At 44.3% G+C, this 27,877-nt stretch overlaps 2 protein-coding genes across 2 annotated transcripts in view; one reads left to right on the top strand and one right to left on the bottom strand.

Moving 5' to 3' along the window:
* The window catches only part of Sgpl1 (sphingosine-1-phosphate lyase 1), a 50,816-nt gene extending 27,560 nt beyond the window's left edge, over positions 1 to 23,256 (top strand). The window contains exons 4-15 of the mRNA XM_005360081.3: positions 982 to 1,049; positions 4,239 to 4,386; positions 7,303 to 7,379; positions 9,389 to 9,517; positions 13,434 to 13,522; positions 14,701 to 14,806; positions 15,459 to 15,557; positions 16,333 to 16,482; positions 18,671 to 18,909; positions 19,281 to 19,427; positions 20,353 to 20,473; positions 20,905 to 23,256. Of these exons, the coding sequence (XP_005360138.1) occupies positions 982 to 1,049; positions 4,239 to 4,386; positions 7,303 to 7,379; positions 9,389 to 9,517; positions 13,434 to 13,522; positions 14,701 to 14,806; positions 15,459 to 15,557; positions 16,333 to 16,482; positions 18,671 to 18,909; positions 19,281 to 19,427; positions 20,353 to 20,473; positions 20,905 to 21,045 (1,514 nt within the window). The 3' untranslated portion in view covers positions 21,046 to 23,256. The remainder of the gene's footprint in view (positions 1 to 981; positions 1,050 to 4,238; positions 4,387 to 7,302; positions 7,380 to 9,388; positions 9,518 to 13,433; positions 13,523 to 14,700; positions 14,807 to 15,458; positions 15,558 to 16,332; positions 16,483 to 18,670; positions 18,910 to 19,280; positions 19,428 to 20,352; positions 20,474 to 20,904) is intronic.
* A 1,834-nt stretch (positions 23,257 to 25,090) lies between these two features.
* The window catches only part of Pcbd1 (pterin-4 alpha-carbinolamine dehydratase 1), a 4,378-nt gene continuing 1,591 nt past the window's right edge, over positions 25,091 to 27,877 (bottom strand). The window contains exons 2-4 of the mRNA XM_005360080.3: positions 26,948 to 27,079; positions 26,502 to 26,582; positions 25,091 to 25,652 (exon numbers count right to left, since the gene is read on the bottom strand). Of these exons, the coding sequence (XP_005360137.1) occupies positions 25,554 to 25,652; positions 26,502 to 26,582; positions 26,948 to 27,079 (312 nt within the window). The 3' untranslated portion in view covers positions 25,091 to 25,553. The remainder of the gene's footprint in view (positions 25,653 to 26,501; positions 26,583 to 26,947; positions 27,080 to 27,877) is intronic.

Genomic DNA, 27,877 nt, shown 5'->3' with positions numbered 1-27,877 from the left:
AGCATCTTTTTTTATTAACCAATGGCAATAAAACATATTTATATTATATAGAGGGGAATCCCACATCAGTTGTATATCTAGGAGAAAATATTCTGAAAACAAAATAGTGCTTACAAATCAGTGGCTTCAGTCTCTCTTGTTGCTTTATCATAGTCTGGGTCTCAGTGGTTCTGTTGCCAGGATTTACAGTGTTGATGGGATACAGTAGTAGAAGGACAGTGCTACCTAAAGCAAGCACAGTAAAGCAAAGATGCAGGCAGGCCTTGATGAGTGCCAGTTGAAGGCATAGACACGCATGGGTGGCACTAAGTTAGGAGTTGTCCTACCCAGATTCCTTAGGAATGCATCAAAGGTTCATAATTCAGTTCATGCCTTGGATAAAAGCTGGGTGAGGGTCTCCTAGTTGCTCCTGGATAACAAAAGAATCTGTACAGAGCATTTGTGTACGCTATGGCATGTTTAAAAGATTACTTATTTTTAGCCTGGTTTGTAATAGCAAAAATTAAGAATGTGTCCTTCAGTAAGGAAAACATTAAATAGATTTCAGAACTTTCCTTTAATGGAATACACATGTGCATGCACGCTGGCACATAGCTGAGCACGAGCACATGTACTCATTCCTTGCACATACACAGACAGAAATGAATGGGGAAATGCTCATCTTTAGTACTTCTAAGGAAGAAAACAAGTCTAGTACAGTAGTAGGCTATACTATTTCTTCAGGAAAAAAGAAATAAATGGGAACTTATCTTTACTGTTACTGGTAAATACATCAAACTCTAGAAGTGTATGCTGAAAACAGTGTGTATGTAAGGGCAGGTTGAGGTCTGGGTGGAGGAGGGGCACATAAATATAGATACTTTCCCTCTGGCGGAAGTGGAGTTGTAAGACAACTGAATACTAAATAGTTGCTGTCTGCTGACTAGTAGGTTATATCCTTGGGATTTCATATGCCTTAATAGATCTGTTTGTTTCTTGTAGGTTTATGGTCACGGTTTAAAAAGAAATTATTTAGGCTAGTAAGGAAGATGCCAATTATTGGACGCAAGGTAGGTTACAGTCGGTGCGGATCTTTCCCTGTTTGGTGTGCATACCACTTCTTTCTGTTGCCAGATCAATATTCTCAAGAAAGAGGAGTGATTTTTGTCCCCCAAACTTAGGGGCCATTTGACAGTGTATGGAAACTGGTTAGGTGACAACTCTAATGGCAGGCTTCTAGCATCTATGAGTGGAGGCTGGGCGGCTGTTAAACACTTCCCAGTGCGTGGTATGGATGGACCCACAGCAGGAGAATCTGGCTTAAGCCACATTTGAGAATCCTCACCTCTCCAGAGAAAGATGAGGAGTCTGGTAAGGAACAACTTGAAATTAGAAAACCCGACTGAGTGAAGTCTTACTGTGCTTTAGAACAATATTTGTCTGGACTGAATTTGGATACACATCTGGGGATTAGATTACAGGTTGGCAGACCTTCTGTGAAGAACCACAGGAATCATTTTTGAGTCCGTGGTTCCCAGAAAGAAGATAGGTAAGGGATGAACCTGCCTGTGTTCCAGGGAAACTATATTCACAGGACCTGGTAGGCCTCTGGCAATAATGCCCCATTTCCAGGGTTGGAAACGTGCGAGAGATAACAGCGGCTTTCTTGCCCTTTGCCCCTCTTTCCAGTAGACCCGCTCTCTTCACTTTGTCCTCTTTGCTATCACTCACAAGGGATAAGATTTCTCCTCAGGGCTGAACTCTTTATCAAGGGAGGATAAGCCGGACAGGCTCCTCGCAAGATGTAAAGACCTGTAAGTTCTGAGAGTCTTCAGAGTTCCAGTGCCCTGCTCTGACATGTCTCCTACCTCTCTGGCTTTCCCCAGCTTTACTTACTTTCAGTTTTTCCTACACTTCTGACTTTGAGTCTCCTGGAGTGGGGGACGGGAGGCTTCTGTGACAGGCTGTGTCACAAGGGAGAGGAGGACTCCCCATTAGTATTCCTTGGGATTTGAATGTCTCCAGCCTTCAGTTACAAGAATGATTTGATTTAACCGATTGACTGATTTTTTTTGCAGAGTTACGAATTAAATCAGGTACCGCCTACAGAAAAGGCAAGCTGTCTGTCACTGAGCTGTGTTCCCAAAGAAACATTCTTTCTTTGATGTTGGCAGTGGGGGTGGGGGCTTGAGTCCTCAGTGTAAGGCAGGCTCTTGACTGTAGAGCTGCCATAAAGTGTTCAGTTTGTTGAGGTTTGGTAGTAGCAGTGGTGATGGCATCATTGTCGGTGATGGTGGTGGTGGTGGCGGTGGTGATGGCAGCAGCAGTGGTGATAGCCATGACACATGGGACCTCAGACATGCTAGATGCTGGGCCACACTTTACTGCTGAGCTCCATTCCTAGCCCCTCGACAGTTTTGAGACAAATAAATAAATGCTAGGATTCCAGAACTTATTCTTAGACTTATAAAGTTATAGAATTGAAGATCCTTAGAGGCCATGTAGGTACCTTCATTTTTCAGATTCTGAGGCTTAGAGATAGGAAGTTATTATATGCGTTCACATGTACACGTTCTCAATATTCGTTTTTTTTTTTAACTGTTTTGCCAGTTGAACAGCAGCAGGTTTTTCCTTTTATGGAACTTGCATTTTAGGAGAAAAGACAGAAAGCAATTAAGCATAACATTTGCATTTTATAATTTTGTTAAAATTTTAAATATGAAGGTAAATTTTATGTGTAAGTATAAAATTTATAAATTTATAAAAATAAATTTTATAATGTAATGGATGTAAGAATTGGTGATGGGAAGAACTTGCTGTGCTTTTTAATATACTTCCCAATGGAATTTTTTTGGGGGGGGTTCTGTTTTCCCTCCTTAAAACAGTGATCTATGCATGACCACTCAGCTTTCATAATTTGTTCCTCATGTATTGTCATTGTACATACAGCATGATCTTCTATTTATGACTTAACCAACACTTCTATGTCCGAAGCGTGCTTCAACGTTGTCCAGTGGTCTGCCCCTCAGTGCTCTGAAGGAGCAGCTTTTCTTTTTTTCTTTTTTTTTAATTTTTTTTTTTTAGGAGCAGCTTTTCTGTGACTTCCTTCATAGTCTAATCATCGTGGCCAGGGCTGAGAAAATGAAAACTGGTGTGAGATCTTGGGCATTAGACCTTACTTACTATTGCTGAGGCTACAGCACTGTAGCATCTATATTGACTGTAACATACAGCCTTTCCCTCCGTACTTACCATCCAAGTCTCAACAGTAGTAGCCATGTGGTGTTCATAATTTGCTGTTTCTCCTGGGCACTGTTAGTACAAATTTGTCTCTCTTGCTAAAAGCAAGCTTCAAGAGATGAGGGCTTTGTATTGTTTTTTTGTTTTGTTTTATTTTTTTCAAGACAGGATTTCTGTCTGTGTATAACAGCTCTGGTTGCCCTGAAACTCACTTTGTAAAGCAGGCTGGACTTGAAGTCAGAGATCAAAGACGTGTACCACTACCTCCCAGCTGTTTGTTTTTTTTTTTTTTTTTCATTTTAGTATTTTAGTGGCTGTATCCCTAGTCAGCAGATATTTGTTGAGCAAATGAGTAAATAAATGAAAAGAAGTGGCTCAGAAAGTATTCCTTTGAGGATGGAAAAGAATCATAGTTGATAAATTTCATGGCAGAAAGGACCATAGTTTCTCCTAGCATTTCTGGGTCAGATGGGTGAAGCTGCCCATAGAGATTAAGGAGTCGTGGTATAATCATTCTGACAATTCTTAAGTCTGCAGGCACCTTGGGAGCTGTGTGGATTTCCATACTTTTTAAATGTCTGTTAAAGTTATTTGTCAATTGTAAAACAGCTAGGACCCCGTTTTGCTGTAGCTTGGCCTGTTTTATGACAGCCTTTGTCAATGGCAGTATCACTGTTGACAACACAGCAACAAAGGCCTTATGTCGCACTCAGGCTAGTGCTGGCTTAAGCCAGTTCAAACCAAGTGCAGTGCAGTGTTAGTGATGTCAGCACAGCTGGCAAAGGTGGACGTTTAATATATCTTTGACTTTTAGAAGGAAAGTTGGTTTCTTAAATTTCTAAGAGGCATTGTACACACTGGCTGGCTAAAGAGATAAAATGTTCATTTTCATTTAAAAAAAAAAGATAAATCCCTTCTAATTTAGTACACCTATGCATTGTCTGGTGTTGTGCCATTGACTGGATCTCTATACTTCACTCTTTCGCCTCTTGTTAACTGTTTTTTCTTTATCCTTGGAGATCGAAGAGCAGTTGCGGAAGACGAAGAAGGATCTCGTCAAGCACATGCCGTTCCTGAAGGTGGACAGAGAGTATGTGAAAGCTCTGCCTGCTCAGGGCCTGAGCATGGCTGAGGTTCTAGAGAAACTCAAGGAGTACAGTTCCATGGGTAAGCCTTGGCCCAGGGTGCTGCCTCTGTCCCTCGTTGGCTAATGTTGACGCAGATCAAGGATCACATGATAAGAGGATTGCTGCAAGCCCAAGACCAGTCCAGGTCTTGTAGTATCAGGTCAGCTAGGACTTTAGTAGATACTGTCTCAAAAAATGAACAAAGATGAACACAGATGATAAAGATACGTAGGTAGGGACTAGAGGTTTAGTGCTTAAGAGTATTGGCTGCTTTTCCAGAGATCTGGGAAATTCCTAGCACCCACCTGGTGGCTTACAACTATCTGTAACTCTAGTTCCAGGGGATCCAGATACCTCTTCTGGCTTCCCTGGCGTGAGACATGCACATGGTTACACAGACATACACGCAGGCAAAACACCTATAAACATAAAAAAAAGTTAATTTGAAAAAAAAAAGAAAGAAATAGGTAGGTGGTTGATGGATGAATGTACAATTGATCTGTATGGGTGTATATTTGTCTACACCTATTGAGTTATACAGATGTTTTGGTCTTCTATATGCATTGACACATACCATCTTCAAGAGCATAACCGGAGAATCATTCAGGTTCACAAATGCCTGGACTTTCAACTTTAATATGACCTTGGGAGAGACATTTACCTTTTGTGTGCTCCAATTTATTTCTACAACCTCTACTTCCCTAAAAGTCAGATTAAGAGATTAAAGGAGAGCTGGAGAGATGGCTTAGAGGGTAAGAACAATGACTCTTCTTCCAGAGGTCCTGAGTTCAATTCCCAGCAACCGTGGTTCTCAACCATCTATAATCAGATCTGGTACTCTCTTCTGGCATTCAGGCATACATACAAGCAGGCAGATACTGTATATATAATAAAAAAATCTTAAAAAAAGATTAAAGGAAATCACATATGAAAACATGTAGTACCGGGCATATGTCATTGAATACTTGTTTAGTAAGTGCTAAGTATTGCTGTTGCTGCTATTAACATAAACACATGCATGTTTGTTATAGGTAAGCCTTTGGTTTTTGAAACAGGGTCTTAAGATAGCTGAGGATGACCTTGAATATTTGGTTTTCTTGTTACCACTTTCCAGCTTGGATTGCAGGATGTGTCACTGTGCCCGGTTTATGCAGTGCTAGCACTGAACTTACAGCCCAGTACATGCCAGTCAAGCACTGACCAACTGGGCAACATCTCCTTCCAAATACGCTTTTTAGTTTGACATTTTAAATTATAAATAAGTAGCAAAAATGGAATAGCAGCTTCCTGTGTGCTCCTCACCCTAATTGTAAAGCATGTTACATTTGTCAAACTAGAAAAATAAGCGCTAATATAGCACTGTGAACTAGGAACAGATTCTGTTTAATTAGTTTTTCTATTCATATCCATTTTTCTGTTCTAGGACTCAATTCCGATTGTACTTTGACAAACAGCCTTTAAATTTTCTATTGGATATCTGTAGATTTCTTGATATTATGTAGTGTAGAATTAAATATAGTCTGGTACAAGTGTGTCCAACCTGTAGCCCATGAAAACATGTTTCCCAAGATAGCTGTGTGTGAGGCTCAACACGTTTGTAGATGACAGCGCCATATTTTAATGTATACAAGGTTGAGTACGCCTGGTCTAGGATGCGATGACGCAGAATAGTTAGCAACCCTGGGACCTGTATTGTGTAGATTTCTGTTTTTCAGGGCATGTTGCTGCCTTGCTTCCTATATTTCTTATGTCGTAACCCAGCTATATTCTTTTAGTTAAAGAGCAGGATGTGAAACTGCATCCTGTCTGTCCGTCGGCGTGGTGACCACAGGCCTGAAGACACATGTGGTACACAGTCATGTCCTGTAGGAAGAGTGAACGTAGATGGAGACGCATGGCTGCTCTTGTTAGAACTGGAGAACTGGGCTTTGGAGGGCCAGTAGTTCCGTGCACTTTTTAGTTAGTGTGTTTCTGCAACACCCCTCTCACTGACCACTTTTAATGGGGTGCAGCTTTGTGATAGCAGAAAGAGCCGAAGGACCCATCTCAACAGATTTGTTAGTATAATACAGAACCTTTCTGGGACAGCAAGTGGAACTTTGTGGGGAACCCTTCTTGCCTTGTCTCGTCACCTCCATGCCACTCTTGAATGTTATGGCATAGGCAAGTGGCTATTGCAGTGGCGTGTATTAGGGTGGGGCCTGAGCTGGAGGTGCTCCTCCATTGGTATGCTTTGTGCTCTGGCTGCAGCTCTGGAGTTTGAATAGTGAGATTTCACACTTGCTCATTTCTGTCAGCTCTGCTTAGAGCAGTTCCTATTCTTTCTGTGACTGGATAGGGAAATGAGGGGATGGGGAAGCTGCTGCAGAACAGGGTCATATGGAGAACAGGAAATACATGGAGGCAAAGGGTGACTTTTATGTTCAGAGACAATAGCTGAGAGTGAGGTGAGGGCAGCATTACTGTCTGTCTTCGTTATACCTTGATGCAGTTCCTATTTTCCCGCAGTTGTTGACACTAATGAATAACCTTTCGTCTCTATTTTGCTGTGGTAAAGCATTATTGAAATTCTTTTGGTTTTTAACATAAGAATAGCATTGAATTTCCACTCAACTTATTCATTTACTCTTTTTAATTTTTTTAAATTCATATGTATGGGACTGCATTTGTGTGGGAATGTGTACACTTGAGTGCAGATCACCTCAGAAGCTAGAAGAGGGCATTGGATCGCCTAGAGCTGGAGATACAGACAGTTGTGAGCTGCCTGATGTGGGCACTGGGATCTGAACTCTGGTCGTCTGCAAGAGAATACATATTAACTGCTGAGCCATATGTCTGGTTCTTGAAGCTTTTTTTTCCCCATATGCTCTAAAGTTTTTGTCTATCCTGTCTGTGTTACTATCTGTCTTCCCAGTGATGCTGCTCCTGACTGAGGAACTTTGACTTTTTTCTGCAGATGTCTTCTGGCAAGAAGGGAAAGCCTCGGGAGCTGTGTACAGTGGGGAGCCGAAGCTCACAGAGCTGCTGGTGCAGGTGAACACTGGGTACTTGTGTGCATAGGTGCCATTCCTAGTTCATTTAATTATAATAATAATGATAGGAATAATAATATCACTTAAGGGAATTTTATTGTTGAAAGTTTCTTCTCACGCAGATGGGTGAATGTGCACATTGCCAAATGCATCTTCAAACTGTGAAAAGGTGAAATGTCATTTATACCTCTGGACTTTACAGGGTCCTCTGAGGAAGCCATATTCCTAGTGAAGGAGCCTGCCATTTGAGGATATTGCTTATGTTTTTTGAGACAGGGTCCCTATATAGCCCTGACTGTCCTTGAGTTGCTTATGTAGACCAGTCTGCTTTAGACTCACAGAGATCCTCCTGCCTCTGCCTCCTAAGTGCTGGAACTTTGCTGGGTTTTATTTGAATTTTTGTTTTGTTTTGTTTTTTTTGAGACAGGGTTTCTCTGTGTAGTTTTGGAGCCTGTCCTGGAACTTACTCTGTAGACCAGGCTGGCCTCAAACTCGCAGAGATCCACCTGCCTCTGCCTCCCGTGTTGTAATAGGTGCGGCGGGGCTGCGTCCCCAGCACCCCTCTGCCTGCAAGGCTAGCTTTACCCGAAATAATTACACGGAAACTGTATTCATTTAAACACTGCTTGGCCCTTTAGCTCTAGCCCTTACTGGCTAATTCTGATATCCCTATCAACCCATCTCTAATAATCTGTGAGCACCGGTCTTAGTGAGCACTGGTCTTACCGGGAAGATTCTAGCCTACGTCCATCCTGGGTTGGAGCTTCATCGAGTATGTCTCAGAGAGCAGAGCTCTCGCTTCTGCCCTGGAGATGGGAGCATGGCATCTCTGCTCCAGAGCGCAGAGCTGTCGAGTCTGAGCTTACTTCCTCTTCCTCCCAGCATTCTGTTCTGTTTACTCCTCCCACCTATGTTTTAACCTATCAGGGCAAGCAGCTTCTTTATTTAATTAACCAATGACCTTCCTCCATCACTCCCAAGTGCTCTGACTAAAGGTGTGTGCCAGCAATTAACGCCCTGCTCATTAGAAGTTTTTAATGCTAGAACCAATGTTGTTTGATAAGGGAGTCGGGGCAAGGCTGCTCGATCATAACGTTCTCAAAGCATACCCCACAAGATGGTCCTAACTGTAGAAGGGATGTAGCTTTTTCCATTTGTTATCAAGCTTATTAGTTTTGAAAGCCACTCTTGTAAGAAATTAGACTTAAAGTTGTGGTCTCTCAGGCCTTGTGTTTATTACTGTGAAACCACACACACCTTAGTGTTTTACTTAGTTATATATTGATATAATATCCTGGTCATAACTCTGTGTTTAAACTTTTCGTCATCTGTTGATGAAGCTCAGGTTCTCATGCAGGAGGAATGATGTGTCTCTGTCCATTCAGACTCTACCTGTTGTTCCAGCCATCCCTGGTACCTCCCATGTAGGCATGTTCTTCCCATGTAGGCATGTGCCTTGCTCGTCCACGTTCTTTCTTCCATTCGTCTCGTGAGGTTCCTCTCACCAAACACCTAGAGCACTCAGGATGTTAGCAGGTCCCTCATCGAGTCCCTTAGCACATATCAATTCAACAACAGTGGCTGCTTTGTGGCAGGCAAACTGTCATTGCTTTTCATGTTTCGTTGTTTTCGTTGATTATTGCTAGAACCCTGTAAGGTAGACACCATTAGTCCCCTTTGCCTGTGAGGAAACTGAGCCTCAGAGGGCTTATTTGACCAGTACAGCTAAAAGTTATAGGCAAAGCTGTATGACTTCAAAAGTGTTGATGATCCGTTGGTGCTATAGTTGAATACTTTCAACACTTCTTCCTTTATCACATTGTAAAATCACTTAGGTACAGGTCAGTCTCTTCTGTTATATTTTGATCTTTAAGTTGGGGAATAGTTCATACCCTTTTTCCAGTTCCTACTGTTGGACCCAAAACTTGAACACCTTACTCGGTGCATGATTTTCGCCGTATTTAGTGTAACAGTCTATCTCATGTTGTACCTCTTTGCCTTACTTTGCAGGCTTATGGAGAGTTCGTCTGGAGCAACCCGCTGCATCCGGACATCTTCCCTGGACTACGGAAGTTAGAGGCAGAAATTGTAAGGATGACTTGTTCCCTTTTCAACGGGGGACCAGATTCCTGTGGTTGTGTAAGTGACTTGTAATGAACATTTTAAAATAGTCTACTATATGGTTATTATATTGTTGTTGTATGTAGAATATGAAAATGTTACTCGTACTTCTGGAATCCTGCGTGTCAACATTTCGGTATATATTCTAGGTATTTTTCCTCCTCAACTTCATATTTTCAAAAACCTTTAAGCCTATATAAAGTTGCTAGGAAAGTTTAAAGAACACTGGGTTCACCAGATATTTTGCCACATTTCTCTACTTGACTATTTTCTCCTTCTCTTCTCATCTACATAGCTATTGATCTACTACCCCTCCCCCCATTTCTTTTTGGTATTCTGAGAAAGAGTCTCACAGCCCAGGCTGACCTTGAACCTCCTTTGTAGCTGAGGATAACCTTGAACTCCTAAAACCCCTGCCTCTTTCCCACCCTCCCCCCACCCCCAGTGTTGTGATTGTTGGCTGTTGGCTTTTTCTGCTTTTTCTTTTCTTAAAGTGCTTTTCTTAACCCTAACATCACATTGAAAAAAGTCACCTTCCACACTAGCGAGGTTTTATTTCTTGTACAGCAAGGAGTTTGGGGTTTTCTGCAGTCTCCTGTTGCACTGTGACCTTGGGCAAACCCCTGGTCCATGCACTGTTAGAGGGGAAGATCCAGGTTTGGTTGTACTTTGTTTTAGGGTTTAGCTAGTTCTTAATGCTAGTTCAGTGATAGATATAATTTTTAATGATTTGTCAAACTATTTAGTTTTTTAATGTTAGAAAAGTTGCTTAGGGTATTAACTATATGTTGCTGAAAATAGAAACTCCGTCATATTTTTCTTATATGACAGGCCGAAATCAATGGAAAGCCCCTTGCCCTCTGAATCTTCTTACCCTCATATCTTTTAAGGAATTTATTTATTAATTTAATTTTTATGTGGGTTGGTATTTTGCCTGCATGTATGTTTGTGTGAGGAAGTTGGATCTGGAGTTACAGACAGTTACCAGCTGCCATATGAGTGCTGGGAATCGAACCCAAGTCCTTTGGAAGAGCAGCGGAAGCTCTTAACCACCGAGCCATCTCTCCAGTCCCACCCTCCCATCTTTTCTAGGCTATTCAGGTATTTGCATGTTTCCTTGGATCTCCAGCTGTCCAGGCATTGACTGCACCACACAGCTCTCTAAGTAGAGAGAGGCATTGGTCTTTCTGTGGTTACCTTTTTTTTTTTTTTTTTTAAAGATCTGGATTCATTATAAGTGTATCTCAGAACTTTTTTTTTTTTTGAGTGAGAATTTTTTATTTTTAGGGGTGCTTATTCTGTTTCTTGCTGTTCTTGACAAATTTACTCCTTCTGTAAGTGCCATTTGCTATTTTGTTGTTGATCTGTTGTCTCATTTTGTTGTTTTGTTGTATGACTTTGATTTCCTGTTGCATTCATTATGATATTATGATTATGTGGTAGAGCAGTGGTTCTCAACCTGTGGGTCAAGACTATCAGAAAACACTTATTTCCACCGGTCTTGAGGAACTGAGACACCTGCTGTTCAGTAGTGAAATTGCACTTATGAAATAGCAACAAAAGTACATTTGTGGTTGGGGGCTCCTAAGATCATCAGATATATGTGTTTTCCAGTGGTCTCAACACATAGGTTGAGAACAGAATTGCTGCGGTGAGACACCATTATAAGGAAGCCGCTTCAGCTGTTTCCTTACGAGTTGGGCTTTCATTTTTCATACCCAGCCCTATATTTACAGTAGTTGCCATTTGCTTCATCCTGGTTCTACAGTAATCTCTCCTGGTGGTCTGTTTATGTTGACTCAAGGTGGGTGACTAGTCTGCCCGGCTGCCTGAAGTTTTGTTCCTTCTCTATTAGAATTTCAGGGTCTGTTCTTCAGAGATTCTATTAAAAGTTCTCTCCGCACAGTTGCAAGAGGGTAGTCTACTTTGAGATTTAATCCAGCACGAATCCCTGAGATCTTTACTCTTACAGGGGTCAGATTTGCTGTCTTTCTGTGTTGCTTCTTTCTCCCCATCAGTCATGTCCACTACACACAGAAAGAGAATAGGGAAACCTCTGTTTCTCTGAGGACGTAGTGGGAGACTTTCCAAGACTCTGCTGACAGCCTGATTCCCAGGGCTGACTAGGCACCGTTTGGTGGTGCTTCTGCATCTGCCCTGTGCTACTCTTCCCTGTCAGTGTTTGAAATTTGTTACATAAATTTCTCTTTCCGTATTTGGTGGTGAGCACCGCAGAGCCCTTGGGGTTGTTGCCGTTGTCGTTGCTTCCTTTCTGGTTTCTTTCAGGTAATGAGTAGTCAGTCTTCCATATTAATACAGAAACACAACCCTAAGGACTGCCCTACTGCTGCAGTGAAGCCTCGTCTCTTTCCAGTTATCTCTGTGGTGTGGCAGGGACCAGGAGAAAGGACGACGTTCAGTTTCCAGTCTGTCCCTTCTTGTGTCTAGACTTCTGTAGAGTGCTCTCCTTGTTTTCCTCCCTCCCTCCCTTAGTCTCATTCTCTTTTCTGTCTCTGTATCTCTCTGTGTGCCTCTCTTGATGAGCTGTTCCTGGTGAAAAAGGATTCGCTGTTGAGAGAAGCAAGATTAGGCCAAATTAAAGGGAAATCTTTAGACTGAGCCTAGCTGTGGGTCTTAAACACTTCTCAGGCCTTTCTCTTCTGCTTCAAAGTATCTTTCCCTATAGTAACTTCATTTACCTCATTCACAATGGATTTGAGGACAAATTCGTATACTAAAAATCAGATTACAGGTACTTTGGCTGGCTTACATAAATACCACCATGTTCGGCCATATCTGAAAGAAAGTGTCTCATGTCCTTAAACACATACCTCAGAGTAAATTTTTATATATTTTGAAAAAAGTTGATAGACACAAGTGACTTGTAGCCTGTTTTCTTAGTCCATAATTACATTTCTGTCCTGAAGACAGGACACATGATCAGATGACTAGGGAATTAGGAAATGTTATTGTTTAGGTCATTGTCAGACTTGTAAGTGTATAAGGCCTGGTACTTACCCAGCTGTCTGGGTATCTCATGTGACAACGCTGAAGTAATTGGCTAGACCACAGAGTGTCATTGCTGACTTGTTGAGTTAATCTCAACTAGCAGTCTGTCTTTTCCAGCATAGAGGGTGTTTTTTTTTTTAAGACAGGGTTTCTCTAGCTTTGGAGCCTGTCCTGGAAGTAGCTCTTGTAGAGTAGATCCGCCTGCCTCTCCCTCCTGAGTGCTGGGATTAAAGGCATGCGCCACCACCGTCCAGCATTCCAGCATAGAGATTTACAAACAAGGGTCCTGTGTCCATTCTATTTTAGGGAGGGTGGTCACATGTTTCATAAAAGGCTTCCTGAGTCAAAGAAAATTACTTAATTTTCTGAGTTAATTTTTTTCCTAACTCTTGACCACTGGAATTCTATACCATGGTATTTTTAGCCTGTATGTAGATGTTAGGAAGATTCAGTAATAATTTTTCATTTTAGCTCTAATTAATAATCCAAAGTACAGAAAGTTTTACTTATCAACAAATATAATGGGTAACACTGAATGAATTGTTTAGGATCTTGAGTTTTCTTCTTGAAAAGAAAAACCCAAGAGTGTAGGACTCTTCAGAGATGCTGAGTCTAAGATAAGATCCTACTAGCTCAGTGCGGTAGCTTTCAGCTCGTTGGGAAATTATTCAAGCTCAGATATTACTGAAAGATAGTGAGGTAATAGGGTGTGTTTACTGAATGTCACGTCGGGTTTCAGAAGCGTTAGTTGCTGGACACCGGCACACCTGTATCCCTCGTCTCTGACCCACACTGTCCTTCTGGACAGTGTCCACTCTGCAGCATTGCCCATGCCCTCGTCTATGTCTGCATCAAACATTTTCCAGGTCAAAGTGGGCTGTACCTCCTGATCCCTGTCCTTAACTTACTTCTTTTCTTCATGTAGATGACATCTGGGGGCACAGAAAGCATCCTGATGGCTTGCAAAGCTTACCGGGACTTGGCCTTTGAGAAGGGGATCAAAACTCCAGAAATGTATGTATGTGCGTCTGTTTCCCCTCTGATTATTGTCTGTTTGAGGCAGTATAGTGTCAGCTGAGCCCAGTCTGTTTCTCTTCCTCCTACAATGCCAGCCTTCTCTCCCTGGCCCAGCCCCTGTACCTCCTCCCTTACCCCTTCACATCCAATAGTCTTCTAAATGGAGCAGTTGGTTATGCGAGCTTAAACACAGTGAACACCATTAGCGAGAATGACATCCTTTTCCCAAAAGAGACAGAGGACTGAGTCCTCTGTCGTTAGTTTATCCAGAGCCTAAAGAAACGGTCTTTGCACTATAGCTCAGTGAATGTTTCTGAAGTGTCTTAGACTACCTCAAGTAGGAACATTTCCATTTGAGAGATGTTTCTAGAAGAAAGAATTTAAAAATGATTGTATTTTTAGGTTTAGTTACTACTATTGTTTTTGGTGTGGATATAATTTTGGTTCTTGGCTGACTTGCTTCTAGTCCACCTCTATACAGGGTACTGATATTACACCTTTTAGGCTAGTGTTTTTTTGTTTTTTTTCTCCAAGCATAGGTAGCTAAGTAGTTTTTGCTCTGAATGTCATCAAACTGACTCCAATTGCCTGGGAGAACAAACCTGGCTGCTACCACCATCTTCACATGTAAACCTGTGGTGCTTGGCGCTTAGTCATTGTAGAGAATTTTCTCTTAATGGTGATATCTGGAAGCAGATATGTACCTGTGACTCTGTTTTCTCTTTGAACATTATTCAAAAACTATTTGTAACCATGTAGGAGAGACAGATTTTAGTTTTCCATGGGTTGATGATTGTTCAGAGCGGGCAGCCCCCTCTGGCCTTGAGGTGTGGTTGCCTCTCTCTGCTGGGCAGCCTTACTATCTGCATCTTGCTTCTCTCAGCGGTCCTTTGGGATGGTCTGCCTCATATACCCATATCTGAACCCTCTGCCATTGCTTTGTATCCTTTTGTGTTCGGAGATTTCCTTCCTGTTGCCAGAATAATATCCTAAATAGTAGAAAGAAATTGTCTGCAGAAAATCAATATGGCTCTTTTTGTTTATACCAAGAAAGTATAAACATAATAGTGCGAGGGAAATTACTCAGACATTTGACCTGGTTACTTACATTGCTGCGGTGTTCTGCTGGATCCTGCTGTGCTCTGCATTTCTCTGTCCCTTCCCCCATCACCTAGTGTGGCTCCTGAGAGTGCCCATGCTGCATTTGACAAAGCAGCTCATTATTTTGGAATGAAGATTGTACGTGTTGCAGTGGACAAGAACATGGAGGTGAATGTGCGGGTGAGTCCTGAAGGTTCACGGGGCAGAGTGTCACACTGACCATCCAGTCCTACACAGACGGACTCCCCTGCTCAGAGTAGAGCAACTGGAGCAGAAACTAGACTGACAGTGTGACACACAGCCAGATTTCTAGTGCTAACAGGTGGACGATCTGGTCCCTGATGGTGTAGAACCTGATTTTACTTGCAACATCTTTACTTTCTTTTCTTTATTCGTGAAATGAGCATGGATGTGCTTGGCCCCAACACCCGCTTTCATGGACCTGACCATGTTTTTATGTCTCAAATATGTGTAGAGGAGCTTTTCATTTATCAAAGCTGTTCCATTATTGGAATTTGTAGGTTGCAAGGTTAAATCAGATTTTTACTAAATCTTCACTGGTAAATTGTGGGTCTGGGACTCACAGTTACCTCCTTTGCCTCCCAGCTCAGTGTTGTTTCTATTTCCATAGCGGTTGCATTGCTCTCAGGTAGTGTTTCCATGTGGACTTTCATGCACCCTTCATAGCAGAAGGCAGTCTTCCCAGGGTGCCGAGACAGAGGGGGCACTTGCGAACCTGGACTCTGAGCCAGTAGTCTATATTGTCCTTATGGCAAAAGACATGAGCAGCTGTGACTAAGATTCTTATTTCTCTTAAACTTTCAATCCCTAGGCAATGAGAAGAGCCATCTCCAGGAACACAGCTATGCTGGTGTGTTCTGCCCCACAGTTTCCTCATGGTGTGATCGATCCTATTCCTGAAGTGGCTCAGGTGAGAAACAGGCTATGCAGATGAATACTTAAGATAGATGTGATGTACAGGGCTATGTGAAGAGAAGGAGTTTTGATTTTTAGGTTTGAACATAGCAGAGATTGCTAGCATTCATCAATCCTAAGGCAAGCAGGCCCCTGCACCTCTTTTGGGAGCCTCTTAAAGTCACTGGCATCTTGGTTGGGAAAAGGATAGTACGTGACTCAGGCTGCCTATAAGCCAGGTATTTTGAAATAGATGCTTAGATTCCTACCAGGAAGTAGTCTGCCATTAGGAACATGCCCACCACTTACGACTGAAGTAAGACAACCCCCCCCCCCAGGCTATTAAATCAGAGTTCTGCTATTTCTTACATGGGGTAGGGGAGCTTGAGGTCAAGGCATATTTAAATACAAATTACATGCAGTACATTTCAGATGGATTCTTTTGAAGACTAAATATACATGAAAAATAAACTTCATTTAAAAATGTTAAAAATAACTCTTTGGGGTTTGGGATTGTGGATCAGTTGGTAGAGTGTACTCCAGGCCAGCACCAAGTCCTGGTTTTGATTTTCAGCACCCCATGAAATTGGGCATGGTCATCTGAGGCAGAAGGGTCTTCCATGAGCTAAATATCATGTTCAAGGCCAGGCTGGAGTACATGAGACCCTCTCTTCAAATAAATGTACAGGTAGCCACTTGACACCTATGGGTGTAGTTCAGAGTAGCCTATCTTTCCATTCATATCCTGCTAAGGGTTTATGTATAAATCTCCTATGTTCTTTTTTAACTAGCTGGCTCTCAAATACAAAATACCTTTTCATGTGGATGCTTGTCTGGGGGGCTTCCTCATTATCTTTATGGAGAAAGCAGGGTACCCACTGAAGAAACCGTTTGATTTCCGGGTGAAAGGTGTGACCAGCATCTCAGCAGATACTCATAAGGTGAGTTAAGCAAGTGGCCAGCTGCTGGCAGTTGGTGAGTTTAGCTGTTCTCCACAAAAGGAGTTGAGTGAAACATTAGTCTCCCCACACACGTATACTGTCTTAGGGTTTCTCTTGATGTGAAGAGACACCACGACCATGGCAATGGCAACTCTTATAAAGGAAAACATCAAATTGGGGTTGACTTACTGTTCAGAGGTTTAGTCTGTTATCATCATGGCAAGAAGCATGGCAGCACGCAGGCAGCCATGATGCTGGAGAGGTAGCGGAGAGTTCTACATCTGGATCTGTCACACTAGACCTGGCTTGAGGATCTGAGATCTTAACCCCCACCCTCAGAAACATGCTTCCTCCAATAGTACCACACCTGCTCCAAAAAGGCCACACCTCCTAATAGTTCCAGTCCCTATGAGCCTATGGGGCCATTTTCATTCAAACAACCACACATACCAACTATGTAATAAAGTCTGACTCTTGTCTGTCATCAGCTGAGCTGTCAGGTAGTGGTTACAATGTGGAGGGGACAGCTCACGGAGAAAAGGAGCTCTTGCCTTTGCTCATACTGAGAGGATTTCCCTGTATACCAACAGCCAGGTCCATTGTGCAAAAAATCTCTGAAGTCTTAAGGTTATTGAAAGTGGTGAGGAATGATACTGGAGATCCTGAACCTATGTGACAATGTGCTAATAGCAGAGTCCTTTTTAAAAAGAAGCCCGTGTGTTCAGGAGCAGTTGGTTCTCGCCACCTTTGGTAGACTGAAACGAAATCCATCTTGGTTGGCAACTCTTGAAAGTTTATCCAGATATGGAAAAAAGTATTAATGGCTTCAGGGATGTGCCTTGTTTTGATTATGTTGCTGGAGCTTGTTTTAAACTAGATCACAGGGAAGACTTGTTTTTCAGACTCTGAATGATCTATAATGCAATATCAGTTACAGTTGTCTACCCGGACAGCTCCTTGTCCTTTCCCCTTTTACTGTCCATCTGTCTATTTGCTATATGGGTCCGGAATGAAACTTGTATTAGCTGTGGTAAGAGTTCTCTAGGTGGAGTGGAGTCACACAATGTATTGCAAGATGGAATAGGTCGGGGCTGGAGAGATGGCTCAGAGGTTAAGAGCATTGCCTGCTCTTCCAAAGGTCCCGAGTTCAATTCCCAGCAACCACATGGTGGCTCACAACCATCTTTAATGGGGTCTGGTGTCCTCTTCTGGACTGCAGGCATATACACAGACAGAATATTGTATACATAATAAATAAATAAATATTTTTTTAAAAAAGATGGAATAGGTTGTTTTGCTTTTGGACCACACATATATATGTGGTTGCTGGGAATTGAACTCGGGACCTTTGGAAGAGCAGGCAATGCTCTTAACCTCTGAGCCATCTCTCCAGCCCCGACCTATTCCATCTTGTAATACGTGTGTGTGTGTGTGTGTGTGTGTGTGTGTGTGTGTGTGTGTGTATATCTTCAGGACAGGACTTCTCTGTGTAATAGCCTTGGTTGTTCTGGAACTCACTCTGTAGACCAAGCTAGCCTCAAACTCATGGAGATCCACCATCCACCTGCCTCTGCCTCTCGTGCTGATATTAAAGGCATGCACCACCACTCCCTGACTCAGTATATTCTTAAGAAGTGTAATGTTGAGCCATAGAATCAGATCAGATAGTAATTTGAGTTTCCAAGTGACTTGAGTTTTCTTTTTCCTGGTTTTTACTAGGAAAAATTTATCCTTATTTTCATACTGACTTGTTATTCCAGAGGAAGTTTTTGTTTTCTTTTTAAGGCAAGATATTTATATAGCTCAGGCTGGTTTGAAATTCACTATGTAGTCAGAGACAGCGTGAATTCCTGATCCTCTTCTCCACCTCAAAGTGCTAGAACTATAAGTGTGTCCACTGTGCTCAGCTTCCCAGAGAAAGAATTTTAACTAAGGAAAGCCAGCGACTCAGAGACAGAAGAAACCTAGTCTTAATTTTTTTGTTGGATCTCAGTTCCTCATCCCTGACAAAAAGAACTTGGACCCATCCCCCGAGTTCCTTCTGCCTATTAACTCTGTTAAATCTGAAGCTTACCCGAATGGGAAGCATCATGGAACTCCTGTAAGAAAGCAGACTTTACTGTGTATGGCACTGTGGACAGAGTTGCCAGGCACCACCACACTCTGACCTCTTTGCTTCTCCCCTCAGTACGGATATGCTCCCAAAGGTTCATCAGTGGTGTTGTACTCTGACGAGAAGTATAGGAAGTACCAGTTCTTTGTTGGTGTAGATTGGCAAGGTGGCATCTACGCATCTCCAAGCATGGCTGGCTCACGGCCTGGTGGCATCATTGCGTCCTGTTGGGCTACCTTGATGCACCTTGGTGAGAACGGCTATGTTGAAGCTACCAAACAGATCATCAAAACTGCTCGCTTCCTCAAGTCAGAGTATGTGTGGAAAACGGGGTTCTGCTTTGTCTCTTGCTTTCTCCTAGTTGGCCAAAGGCATCTCTGTACTTGGGTAGCACACCCTTTGACTACTTACCATCTCCTGATAGAGGCGGGTTTAGACCAGCCCTTTACCAGATGGTGCTCGGGGAGGAGACACTTGGGAGTGGGGTAGACTGGGAGAAGCCGATGGTTCTGGACAGAGGTTAGGTCTTCTGGGATTTTGATCTCCGTAAGAGTCACCCATCCCAGCCTGACCTCTGTAGAAGACGAGACTATAAAGTCCCAGAGGGTAGCCTGTGTTCATCAACCGAGATAAGGACCAGAGGGGTGGATATGGCTCAATTTCTTTCTCATTTGCTTATTTTTAGATTGGAAAACATCAAAGGCATCTTCATTTTGGGGGATCCTCAAGTGTCAGTTATTGCTTTGGGTTCCCATGATTTTGACATCTACCGACTATCTAATATGATGTCTGCAAAGGGGTGGAATTTCAACTACTTGCAGTTCCCCAAAAGGTATGCTTAAAGCCTCTGTTCCTCCTTTCACTTCATGACCTTAAGAGCTGAGTAATAAAGGTAATGCGATATACAGAGTTCAGTTTCTAGAACCCAGCACATTGGTAGCAACTGGAGTTCATAGACATAAGGAACAAAATGCTTTGCTTTATGTTCAAGTAGAACTGACTGCCAACCTCCTGAGACAAGTTGTCACTTGTAAGGCTCTCTGTTCTTTCTCTGGCCTCTGTGATCCATCTTGTCCATAGCTGTCAGCTCACTTCTCTAAGGTACGGTTACCTGGATAATGTTTATTTTGCACAAAACCCTCTAAAGGGTCTGATCATGCAGGTTTGTTTGTACTCCTGTCTATAGCTTGCCTTCCCCAGGTCACAGTCATCACCGACCACATTTTTCTACAAGTGAGTTAGTTTTTTTTTTTCCCCCCTCTCTCTCGAGACAGGGTTTCTCTGTGGCTTTGGAGCCTGTCCTGGAACTAGCTCTTGTAGACCAGGCTGGCCTTGAACTCACAGAGATCCGCCTGCCTCTGCTTCCCAAGTGCTGGAATTAAAGGCGTGCGCGCCCCCCCCCCCCCACCATGAGTTAGGGTTTCATAAGAGCATTGAAGCCCTTTAAGACCCAGCTCTATGGTTCTCTCCCCATCAGGGCCTACCCTCTAAGATGAAAACCTAGTACCCATCGTTGCTCGCACACGTGATTTACGGAGCCATCACTGACAGTTTATGGGATGGGGACAAGACAGACAACCAGCTGTGTTTATTTTGTTAAAGCGGTTCTTAGTCATGCTGGAAAACCCTAATTTTCTCACTTAAAAAAACCCATGGATTTGAGAGCAGTAGTACTCCAGTGATCCCTCCCCTGGGGTGGCTTTATTGTGGGGCGTCTTTCTTTTCAGAGTCCTCTCACGCCCTCTCTTCTCCCACAGCATCCACTTCTGCATCACGTTAGTACACACTCGGAAGCGGATGGCAATCCAGTTCCTAAAGGATATTCGGGAATCGGTCACACAAATCATGAAGAATCCTAAAGCTAAGACCACAGGAATGGTAAGGATACCAGAGCATTCCCACTTAGAAGTATTGGGGGTTGTGTGGGAACCTGAAGTGATCAGACTCTTCTGAGGCTGTTTCTGCCTCAGCTCAGAGTGCACAGCTCTCCTCAACAGTTAGTGTTGCTGCTGGGCCTGCTCCTTCTTGTTGGGTATCTCAGATGGGATGGAAAGCAGAAGCTGCTGAACGGCAGGGCTCTCGTCCTGTCTGTAAAGACAGCAAGCACTCCCCCGCCCCCAAACAGTAAACCCCATAGAGTAGTTCCTGTATTTGGAAAGCCAGGCTGGAAAGTACCTGTGCAAAATACCCCGTGGCAGCTGCTTTTCTGATGGAAAGATTGGATGCCTGGGCTAGGAAGGGGGACTAGGTGCATATGAATGACAGTCATACTTATGTCACTAATAATATGTCCTTGGTTGGATTTGCAGAGTGCCATCTACGGCATGGCCCAGGCAACCGTTGACAGGAATCTGGTTGCAGAAATATCCTCCGTCTACTTGGACAGCCTTTATAGTACCGACCCTGTGACTCAGGGCAGCCAGATGAATGGTTCTCCAAAGCCCCGCTGAACTTTGATCCTTGATAATTCCATGGAGCTTCAGGCCTTCAGAAGGTTCTTGGCATTTGGAACAGACCACACACAACTTGACGTCTGGACCTGCTCCTGAGAGCGCAATACGATAAACCATGAGATAGCTTCAGCCTCAGGACTCCTTTTGTTTCCTTTTGTGGCTTTTAATTTGAAGACCCTGAAGGATTCCACTGCGCAATGAGTCTGCCCTGGTTATAAATGTTACCCTAAAAATTGTTTTAACCATATTCCCCTCTAACGTCTTTAGCATCATCTTCACTTAATCATTGTATGGTGGCTCTGACCTGTCTTGATTTCCTAGGGAAAGTGTGAGATAGCAAGAGGGTGCCTTTGCTACCTCAGTCCGATGGTTTGGCTCTCAGGCAGGAGGCCTTTATGTACTGTGTTCCCCGGTGGGTGTTTCCACGTCCCAAGTAGGAGGTTATTTCAGCCTCTGCTTCAGGAGATGTCACTTGACTCTCAGGATCACTTTCATTGCAACTCGTTTTACTTTTCCAAGCACAGGTTGGCCAGGTCATTGACCTCTTTTTTTGCATAACTGGAGCACGGTCCCTTAGCAGGGTTTGAAGTGCTCCTTTGTCTTCTGTGCATGACCCTGGTTGCTACCATCAGTGGAGAAGCCTGTTGGCAGTGATACTTCCCCATGTTCCTGCTACACTGTAGGGTAGGAAAGGAAGGTGTTTTCAGTGACTCCAGGGCCTTTTGGCTGTGGTGCTGCCTGTGGATAGGGGTAGGTCATACCTGAGCCCTCTCCCGGGCCCAATGAGCTGAAACCAGACCCTTTCCCGTATTTTCTTGAATAGCAGTGTAGGTAAACACCTATGCACACATGTGGGTGGGGTCTTCCCCTTCCTCATTGCCTTAATCTGTCATGTCATGAGAACCTGTTTTTATTGAAGGAAATACTCCCCAAGTGTCCTTGACTTTCCTCAGTGGTGTGAAGATGTATAGGGGACCCTTTCTCTATCAGTGTGTTCTTCCTGCTTCTTCCCCTGATTCAGCTTCCAGAGGTACGATGGCATTTTAGCTTCAGGTACTGAGTATTCCTCAGCCCCTGCTAAAAGGAAGCTGCATAGGACAAGAGAGGCATTTTGGAGTAGAAAGGCAGGGCTACAGCCATTACACCTGGGGCCTGGGATTCCTTCACAAGACTTGATACAGGGCCGGAACCAACCCCTGTGCCAGCTTCCCACTTGCTTCTCCCTTTTAGGGATGGGGCCTCTGATCTAGGCCAAGCCCCTGTCCTCCTCCGATGATCATACCATGTGCCTTCCTCCCAAGCAGTGAGTAGTAAACTTACTCATTACCCAGGTCCTGGCAGAAATGGACCAGTCTTTGAGGTGTGTCTGTGTGTAGGACAAGTCAGCAGGAGCCTTTCTCTGTTCCCTCCCATTCTCAGGGATTCCTGAGTATTGCTGGCTGTGAGAGAGCCAAACCACCAGGTTCTTCCTTGGGAGGTGATCCTCAGCACTGTTCTGACCCCAGACCTGTTACTAGCCGGCTCATTGCATAGCGAGTGTGTATGTCCACTTCCCTCCTGTGTGCTCTATAGTGCACTGTGGGGCTCAGGGATGCTTGATGCTCGCATGTGTCAGAAAGAGGCTGAGTTCCTGAGCACTTCCAGTGGTTAGAGCTCTGCAAGACTCATCTCTGGGTCTACAGTGCATCATGCTAGAGAGGTCCAGGGACCACCCAGCAGGCACCACTGGCTTGCCAGTGCCTAAAATGGAGAAGCAGGTCCCGCATAGTCTCAGAGGACCCAGGAACTGATCTGCTCCCTTCCTTTGTGACAGTGCTGGTATGGGTGATGGTATTTTTCAGAGGGATCTGCTGTAGCTACTTTATGATTAGGAACTTTAGTGTGACTTCAGGCTGTCATTGTGTGTGTCTTTGTGTGTGCATGCCATGCCTAGCTAGTGTGGGTGGAGTGTCTAGTATCATGTGGCTTAGTAGATGCCACAGTAGCTTCTGCAAACACCGTACTGTCTTGTTTCTGTATTAGACATAGGTAGTACTGTGAATATACTGCCATGTCACTTTTAATATCACCAGTTTTATACTCGGAAATGGTACTTGCCTCTTTGAAAACTGTCTCGTCTTCTCTAACCTTCCCATCATCTCCATGCCCTTTCCTGACTGCAGCAATAACTCTTAAACAGTTTAATAATTAAAAATCCCAAACTGTTAATCATTGGATGGTTGCGTTCATTTTATACAGACCACAATACAGCAGTTGCTGAACCAGAAAGCAATCCCCTATTTCGTCCCCCACACCTCAACCTTGGAGGTAAAGTTGTGACATACCTGCAGCCGTGTCCATCGTGTCTGAGTCTTCAGCAGGGAGTTCAGTTGCCTCAGGAACTGGTTATGTCTGTCCAGAGAGGTCTGTAGTCTTGGCCTTTAATTCCCGGGTGCCATGGCCCTGACCTCTTTTTCCATCCACTTATACCAGAACATACTGATGGATTAGCCGTCTGGGTGGTCCCCCACCAGCTGGACAACGTGGCTCTGTCTGGCGAGTCAAAAGCCCATCATTTGGTTTTGGGGCCTATAACACTCCTGGATAACCTATAACACTGGGTGGTCTTGATGGTGAGCTGTGCAGACAGATTGCTCATTTCTCAACATCACCGTCTGCCTCTTCTGGCCCTGGGGAGGACCAGCTTACCTAGATTGACTGGACTGCAAGCCAGGGGTCATAGGTGAGGATTACAGTGGGGTGGGCTGCTCTACCTGCACTGGGTGGAGATGAGATTGGGCTTTGCTCCCATTCTTACCACCTTGTCACTTGGGCATTTTCTACTCTTGTGAATTGCTAGCTAGGGACCTGACCTGTGTAAACTGTCCTTAACTGCTCCAGTACCAGATAGCCCGTTATTATACCACCTTGCTCTCCCTGTAGAGTAAACAGCAGGCAAACCCTTTGCTAAGACTGAGAATTGCAGAAGCCGTCGGAACTGGAGGTCTATGTGCTGTTGGACTCTGATGTATGCCAGTGAATTGGGAAGTGTATTGGGAATGACAAGTATACACAGAAAGGGACTGGGTAAGGGGTTGGTTCCAGTGATAATGGAAGCCCAGTTGGCTAGCTAGAGGAGCAGTTCCAGTTTAGAGCTCAAGATCCACGAAGTCAGGAAAGTACTGATAATCCCAGCTCAAATAGGAGTCCAGAGTTCTATGTGAAGGATAGGCAGCCTTTTTGCTCTAGATGAGCCTTCAACTGATTGAACGAACCTTACCTATATTAGAGCAATCTGCTTTACTAAGGACCAGTTTAAAGCTTAATGACCTCATCCAGATCCCCTCTGCTCCAACACAGCCAGAATCCTATTTGGTCAAATGTCTGGTACCTCAGGGCATATCTAGGTTCATTCATAGAAAATTAGCCATGATAGCACAAAGAAGAAAATAATGGTTGCAAACTGCATTTCTAGATATAGGTTCACATGCTATATGAACACACTGCCCTATTCCTGAACCACCAGCAGTTCCGGTCTCTGGAGTATAACTGGCATCCTTTCTTGTCAGCATTAGTCCCATCTGTGTCCCCTTAGCTCATACCTCATCTTGTAACAGTTCATGGTTTTTCTGTCTGATTATTCCTCATGATAATGAGCCTGCAGGTAAAGTACTGTACTCCCTCCTTTCCCTCACTACCTTGACCCTACCTGGCTGCCCAACAAAGTATGTGTTTCTATTCAGTTGCATTTTAGCTGGTGACAAGCTTGTGACCTTAGTGGGATCATTCCTGTTGGCCGAGCATGTGCAAAGCCCTGGGTTTGATTCCCAGAATCACAAAAACCAGAACAGATCCCTCAAAACTAAGCATGATTATGTCCGGGTGGTGGCGGCGCACACCTTTAATCCCAGCACTCAGGAGGCAGGGGCAGGTGGATCTCTGAGTTTGAGGACAGCCAAGGCTACACAGAGAAACCCTGTCTCAAAAATACAAACCAAAACCCCCAAAATCTATAATTGATTTCAGTTTGTCATGGCCTGTGGAAAAGAAGGTTCCAGAAGCCGAACCAATTGATGGCATGGTTTTATTAGAGGCATTAAAGCACATGTTTCTGTGATACAGTGGGAGTTGTTTTAGTTCTGGGGTCTAAGATTGAACTTTATGTCATGCTTTAACCCAGCTACTTGGACAGTGAACTAGAAAGGGTAGAAAAGGAGGAAAATACAGCCTGGAAAGAAGGCTACCGCTGCTGGGAAGCCCATGGAGGAAGGGAAACTATTCAAAGTAGTGTAACATGGCAGAGCCCCAGTGAGGAGAGTGACACAGGCAAAGGTCGCAGTCCTTACTGCTGACATTGACACCTACATCTTCCAATACAGGGACTCATCCCTAAATGGAGATCGTGTTCGCTGCAAGCAGCAGGGACCAATGGTCAGCCTCCTTGGTTTCCTCTCTGGGTTCCTGTTCAGTCAGCCCTCCCATCCCCCATCTCCACCCCCGCCAGGAAATTTTAAAAAAGGACAGGTCTATGTCATAGACACAGCGACTTGTTCGATGAAGCTAGCCAGGTTTATGTCCCGTTCTGAAAGACCGGCACACTCGTGGGTGCTCAAGGTGATGTGGACCTGAATGAGAGAAAACCAGAAGTTCAGCGGCAGGCAAGCACCCTCCAGAAGAGCAAGAGCCACCAGCTGTGCTTTCAGCAGGACAATAGCCAGTCCTTCTGAGGACAGGAACTGGCCACTAGTCACTCCCGAAGACAGTAGCTGGTCACTGTTTTCCTGACAGCTCTAAGAAAGAGACACACCTGCTGACACACCATTTTCCTTCAATAGTTTCCCCAAATAATGATGATTTCAGTAATAGGATAAAAAGTTCACAGAATGGAAGGAAGCCAGGGGCCAGCAAGATGTCTCAGTGGGAAAAGACACTCGCCAACAGGCCTGACAACCAGAGTTCAACCTCCAGGATTCACAGAGGAGAAGGAGAGAACAGACTCCCACAAGTCGCCAGCTTGCTTCCACAAGCACAGCATATATGTGCCCACACACTACACGAAACAAATGTTAAAACTTTTTTTTTGAAGACAAAAGTTAAAATCAGAACTGAAGGTGGGCGTCCAGACACATCCTTCATGTTTTTATAGACAGTCCAGCAGCGCTCTCGGCACGTTCGTAAGACAGTCTGATCTGCTGAGAGAGACAACTGAGTTCCATCTTACTGCTCTCTCTCGTTCTTTCATCAGGAATAAAGCCGCTGGTGCTATTAACAGTGCCCTTCCCAATGTCTGATCACAATCGTTCAAGGTATTTTACTTTGCACTTATTATCAGCACTGAGATGGGCTGTCTTGTGGGGAGTCTCTGTTGGCTCTAGGAAGGGGATCAGACAGAAGGGGCATCAGCTAACTGGTGAGGAAGGGCCCAGGTCAGGTCCAAGAGCAAACCTTCAGGAAGACGAAGGGGGCAGGCTCACCTTGTTGTACACGTTAAACCACTCGGGGTGGTGGTCCAGCTTCTCAGCCTGTAGGGCCACTCTTGTCATGAAGCCAAAAGCCTGATAGATACAGGAGGATAGCTTAGCTTCTTCCAGGGCCTCTGGAGCTCTAACCTCCCCTGTGACATCCTGTCCCTCATTCTGAGGCCCGTGTTAGTGTTACTCACGTCCCCAGTGTGGTGCACACAGCACAGGCGGTTGGTGCTGGCCAGTATTCTGCTGTGATTAAAGTGCCTTTGGAAGGACATGCACTTGCTACCCTTTGGAGGACTGCCTCCTCCAAGGACTTTGAGTTCCGGGAAGGCAGGGCCCAAGGCCCTTCTCTTTGCAGGCCACTTGGAAATGTATTTTCCCTTGGCTAGTAGGACATGGCATGAACACAGAATGTGGCCCGGTTAGTACCGCCCCCCCCCACCACCACATACCCGGTTGAAGTCTTTAAAATGAAACTGTTTGAAGATGGCATCTCGGCCTTCCAGTTCATTCCACCCTACCGCCCTCAGATTTGGCAGCAGCTGGTCCCGCTCCTCAGCACTCAGCCTGTGTGCCTTGCCAGCCTAGGAGAGGGAGAACAGAGGCCCCAGGTCTTCCTTTTACAGGTCAAGAACATGCCCCAGACTTTTGAGAGGAATTTAGCCGGGCTGGCTGCTGTTGATACAAGTGCCCTGCCCCAAGCCACGGGTCTTTGGGTTTGCAGGGAAGCGCCCTGCTAGGAGGTGGGGTTATTGATAGACTCTTGGGTCCTGTATTTTTTGTTTTGGGTTTTTTCAGTTGGTTGGTTTTGGTGTATGTGTGTGGATGGGTATATGTATGTGCATGTATGTGTGTGGAGGTCAAAGGGAAATCTCAGATGCCATTTTCAGGTATCATTTGCCTTTAGTTTAAAAAAAATCATTAAAATTTTTGTTTTATGTGTGAAGGTGTTTTGTTGTCACATTCTGCTGCCTGAAGAGGCCAGAAGAGGGTGTCAAATACCTCAGAACCAGAATCACAATTGTGAGCTGTCATATGAGTGCTGGGAACCGAATCCAGGTCCTTTGGAATAGAAGCCAGTGTTCTTAACCACGGAGCAACTCTCCAGCCTCCTCCCCACTTTGTTCGCTTTATTTAGACAAGGTCTCTCACCAAGTAGGCTAAACTCGCTGCCATTGAGCCTCAGAGATCCATCTATCTCTGTCTCCCCGATTCTGGGATTACAAGTACAAACTACATTTAAAAAGTGCTTCCTTGGATAAGAAGATTTGTGTGACAGGTTCCAGGCCAGCCCTGGGGCCTATGGACCAGCCCTGGAAACTACAGACGAGCACTGGGGCCTATGGACCAGCCCTGGGAACTACAGACCAGCCCTGGGGCCT

This window comes from Microtus ochrogaster, linkage group LG2 (assembly GCF_000317375.1).
Source record: "Microtus ochrogaster isolate Prairie Vole_2 linkage group LG2, MicOch1.0, whole genome shotgun sequence".
Lineage (NCBI taxonomy): Eukaryota > Metazoa > Chordata > Mammalia > Rodentia > Cricetidae > Microtus > Microtus ochrogaster.
This window is presented reverse-complemented; position numbering and strand designations above follow the sequence as displayed.